A 4,808-nucleotide genomic window follows, 5' to 3' on the forward strand; every position below is an offset into this window, starting at 1 on the left:
TTTTGTTTTTTTTTCTGTAAACCCAGCAATGTTATCATAACAGTTTGTCTTTTTTGACCTTACTACATGTACTGTGTAAGGAAATTGTGACACAGAGATATAGATGTTTTGTCAAAGCTAATAATCACTTGAGGGCACTCAGCTTACCAGTTTGTGAAATAGTGGTCTAGCATGTGATTTCTGAAAGAATCAGTCACAAAGAAATAATACTAACTTGACCACTGTGAAATCAACCGTCTGCCACACACTGTCCTAAGGGTGTTCATGTGTTGAATCCTCAGAGTAACCCAGTGAAGCAGGTCCTATTATCCCATATAACAGATGCGGGCAGTGAGGCCTGAGGTGAGGGTAGTGAGTGACATGTGAAGTCACAGAGCCAGTAACTGGTAGAGCAGAGTTAAACTCAGGTAATCTCCACAGCTGGCGTGTTTAACTAGTGCACTGTAAGGCCTTCAGTTCAGTGACTTGAACAGATGTGGGATTTATTTGAAATACCACAGTAAGAAACTAGATCATACGAGGGGCTTTTAAACTATGTGCTCACCTCCTGGGACTACAGCCCATCAGTGGAAGCCCATTTGTGCAGATTTAGAACAAAGCTGTTCTCTTTTTCACTTTTGTATGACATGGATTAAATTATTCATGAATAGGACCTATGCCCCTCCTTTATAAAGACTTTGAAAATGTTTGACAGAAAGGGCTATTTATTGCGATTATCTTTAACTTTTAAACAGTATGACATGTAAAATGGATATTAGGTAGCTAAACTGGCTTACAGAGAGGGAATGAAAGTGAACGGGCACATTTGATATATTTTATATTTTAGAATTTAAATAACATAAGAGTAGTGAGCAAACACATGTTCCCCTGGGTATCCATGTTCAGAGGGGATAAAAGAACAGAACTCCCTTTATTTGTGGGGTGCAAAAGGCTTTTAACACAGTCCCTAGTTTCATGTGCCTATCTAATCTGGTTGAGATGAAGTTCAGTTGCCATTGCATGTGCATCTAGCTGCCAGGTACTTCAAAGTGCTTTGCTAATCTTCAGAACCATGGTCGTTCTCTCCATAGCTACCAACCAGAACGAGGCATGGCTGTGAGAAAATCCAAAGCAGCAATGATTTAGAACACAGCAGTTTTAAAAGGTGACATAAGTAGGGAATCCAAGGCTCAAAGGCAGTTCTAGGGCCATCAGAAACGTAGGCCCAGGTTTTTCCATCACCACTGGGGCTTCAGGGTCTCCTTAGAGTCCCAGGTCACTGCTGGGGTTGAAGGCATCATGAAGTTGAAAAGGAGCAGGGCAAAAGGGATGCAACTGCACTTAACACATTTTTTAAATTTTCACTGAAGCCTCTGTACATTCTCATATCAACCAGAGTAAGCCAAGCTATTGCACTGCTACTGAGAGAAGGGAGACAGGTCATGAACTCTGTAGTAGAACGTGACTTAGAAGAATCCTGATCTGCAAAGTTCAGCAAGACCTGGCCCTGAGCACACAAAACCACTAAATCTGTTATAAAGGGGCAATTCACATTGTAAATACGAGGGCAGTTAACATAGCTCTCAGCTCTCACAACATGTGACCCAAACTGCTGCTAGGTGTCCTACTGACAGTCTGATACAGATGAACTCAAATCTTTGACTCCTTGGCAGTTGAAGGGTTTTAGGATTAGAGTAAATCCAAAGATGTCTTCATACTCTCAGAAGTCAAAGTAGTAGGAAATGTTTTGGGTCAGCAAACTTGCTATACCTACCTTGTGCCAGACCTTGCAGTGGGAGGGCAAAGTAAAATACAGTCCTTGCCCTTACAAAATTCAGTCTAGGTCAGGGAAGAAGAGTTCCAGAACCACGTTCTGTTTGGTGGCCTATCAATCATTTCTCCTTTGCAGCTATAGTCTGTGGCTTTTACTCTACCCATCATGAGCTCTGTGCTCTCCATCATCCTGGAGAAATATTAGCTTAATACCTGCAGAAAAGTCATATTTATTAAATAAATATGTAGTCCATTCCCAACCAGTTGGCTTTTTCTTATCCTGAGCAAATCCTGGAGTTTGTACCACATCTCACAGGCTCTTTCATCTGCCCTAATGTGAGACATCATTCTTTACACCTAACACCACCTCACTGGTATTTCCCACGACTATTAGTTCTACCCGGATGAAAAGACTTTTTAACATGAATCACATTGTGTTGCCAGGCACTATAGCAGACCCATGCATACATCTTCTCATTCTTAGTTATCTTTCAAATGTAGTGCTTTGCCAATTTGTCATCGAAGTAGATTTAACAAAATCAAAAGTGGGTGCTTTATGCTGAATCTGAAAGAATTATTGAGCCACTTTCTCAGACAACTTACATTAGGATTAGGTAAATTGGATATTAAAGGTTTTTGCAAAAGAAGCTGTGTGTGGTGGTGCATACCTGTAATTCCAGCACTTATGGGGGTTTTGGGGGGTACTAGGGATTCATCGTAGGAGTGCTGAGCTGGAGAGCCTTTTATTTATTTAATTTAGAGAGAATCTAAATTGACCAGGCTGGCATCAAACCTGTGGATCTTCTACATCAGCCTCTTGAGTACCTGGGATTACAGGCATGCACCACCACATCTGACTAATTCATTTTTTGTTTTAGGAAACAATTACAGTTAATAAAAATACTATTTATGCTAACATGTAATGGATTTATTATCTTAATGAATTGACTTATTAAATTGTTTTAATAGGTAAATATTAGCAAACATAAACCACAAAAACAAAATTTTTGCAATCCTCAATAACTTTTAGGAATGTATAAGGGTCCTAGTTTGTAGACTAGTTTTCTCCTGGCTTTTTCTTTTGATTCTTTCAATCAACAAATATTATGTCGACTTTTGACAGTCACAGTTCTGAATGTTCAGGGTGCATCTGAATGAGATAGGCAGACTCATCTTGGAACTTGCGTTCCAGTTGGGGTGGGGATGGGGGTATTTTAGCCAATGGGGAAAAAAAAAGCAAGTCCAGAACATACATACTATGAAGAAAAATTAAACACCCTGGGAGTCTGGGTCTAATTTAGCCTGAGGCTGAGAAAACAACTTTAATCCAAGCCTGAATGGCAGAGGGAAGCTCCCACGTTTTTTGACCACTTCTGTTCTGGCTCACCTCTCCATCCCTGCTATGCTTCTCGTGGCCCCTTAAATATGCCAACTAGGCAGGATCCTGATTCAGGAGACCCTTTGTCTAGAAAGCTCTTCTGGTTAAATTTGTACTCCCGTCTCTCCACATCAGGTGTTGGCAAGGCCTTCCCCTGTTACCTGTCTCAAAGAACATCCCTCACCGGCTATCCCCTCATAGGGATGCAGTTTTCCTTCCTAACATCTAACTCTAATATTGCTATATATACTTATGTGTTTGTCTCCCTCCCTCTAGAGACTTGGGGTGATTGTTAGAACTCCTAGATCATTAAACAGTGCACGAGACAACAGAGGGCTTAGTATGCTGGATGGAAACTAAAACTAAATGAAAACGTCATGAAAAGATATTTAAGCAAGTTATTAAAACATTAGCTCGACTCTCTTTGGTATTACCATAAATACCCAAAGAGAACAATGCCAGGCAAACAGGTGGCCTCGACAGCGGTAGTCGCTTTGCTGTTTTTCCACCCCAGATTGGAGGGAATATTTCCTGTCTGGATCCCGCTACAGCCATTGACTGGGTTAGCAGTTGGTAGAGTAAACTCTCAGAAGCGTTTGTGGAGTGAGTGGATGACTTCTCATTTTACCCACCCGCAGACTTGAGCACGGAGAGAAGAAAGTGACGGCCAAAATGTATCAAAGCCTTTACGGCAGGAGTTCGCAGCAACAGAGTATTCTGACTCCCGCGAGGTACTGCAGCGCCAGCAGTTCGGTTTCCCGGAGCCCTACGCCGCTCAGAGACGACGCTCATCACGTGACCTGGTCGGCTTCCGCGCAGGCGCAGTGGGCCTCTCCTGCACTCCAGACATGGCGGCTCCGCTGGGCGGCATGTTCTCTGGGCAGCCCCCAGGGCCCCCGGGTGCCCCGTCGGGACATCCGGGCCAGGCCTCGCTTCTTCAAGCAACGCCGGGCGCACCGAGGAGTTCTAACAGTACGCTGGTCGACGAGTTGGAGTCATCATTTGAGGTAAACCGAGATTTGGGAGTCGGCAGCCCCGCTTTGTCCTGGAGACGTAAACTAACGTGCGTAGGTTACCCCTGGATCCCAGCGCCCAGTTTACAAATGGGGGTGCGAGGCTCCGAACTGACGTTGTGTAGTTTAAGTCCCACAGCGAGGAATACTTCGGGATCCATCCAGGTGTCTGGTACGAGCGCGTCCTGTTTGGATCCCAACTTCCGCTGAGCTTCACACTTAAACGGTCTCAATCTTCTCTCGGGGCTCAGTTTTAGGGTCACATTTCTTATGGAACTTGCCCTGTTTCCTCTCTACGGTTCTTGCTTACCTGCTTATTTCCGTTTGAGTGCCGCCCCTGTAGGTCTCTAGCTTTCTCGTTGTGGTTGTTCGGATAGAAGGGAGTTTATTGAGCTCATGCACTCTTGATGTGGGAGGGAACCTTGGAAACAGTCTGGTCGCATCTCTTCTTTTCCCACTGGAGAAACAGGCCTGGACAGCATAAGTAATTCGGCCAAACCAGACTATGAATTTGTGAAAATGGGCACTACCGCTCAGGCCTCCTGACTTTGCAGGCAAAAACTACCCTAGGCATACTTCGAAAAAAGCATTTTTTATAGACTGCTATGCATTTTGTTCTACATATAACTCCTATAAAAATCTTTTTTTTTTTTTTTTTTTTTTTT

At 43.4% G+C, this 4,808-nt stretch overlaps 1 protein-coding gene across 1 annotated transcript in view; it reads left to right on the forward strand.

Annotated features, from left to right (window-relative positions):
- The first annotated feature begins 3,943 nt into the window (after positions 1-3,943).
- Med28 (mediator complex subunit 28) overlaps positions 3,944-4,808 on the forward strand; it is a 6,333-nt gene continuing 5,468 nt past the window's right edge. The window contains exon 1 of the mRNA XM_010641892.3: positions 3,944-4,137. Within this exon, the coding sequence (XP_010640194.1) occupies positions 3,979-4,137 (159 nt within the window). The 5' untranslated portion in view covers positions 3,944-3,978. The remainder of the gene's footprint in view (positions 4,138-4,808) is intronic.

Source organism: Fukomys damarensis, unplaced genomic scaffold (genome assembly GCF_012274545.1).
Source record: "Fukomys damarensis isolate Sample0158 unplaced genomic scaffold, DMR_v1.0_HiC HiC_scaffold_35, whole genome shotgun sequence".
In the NCBI taxonomy this organism is placed as follows: Eukaryota; Metazoa; Chordata; class Mammalia; order Rodentia; family Bathyergidae; genus Fukomys; species Fukomys damarensis.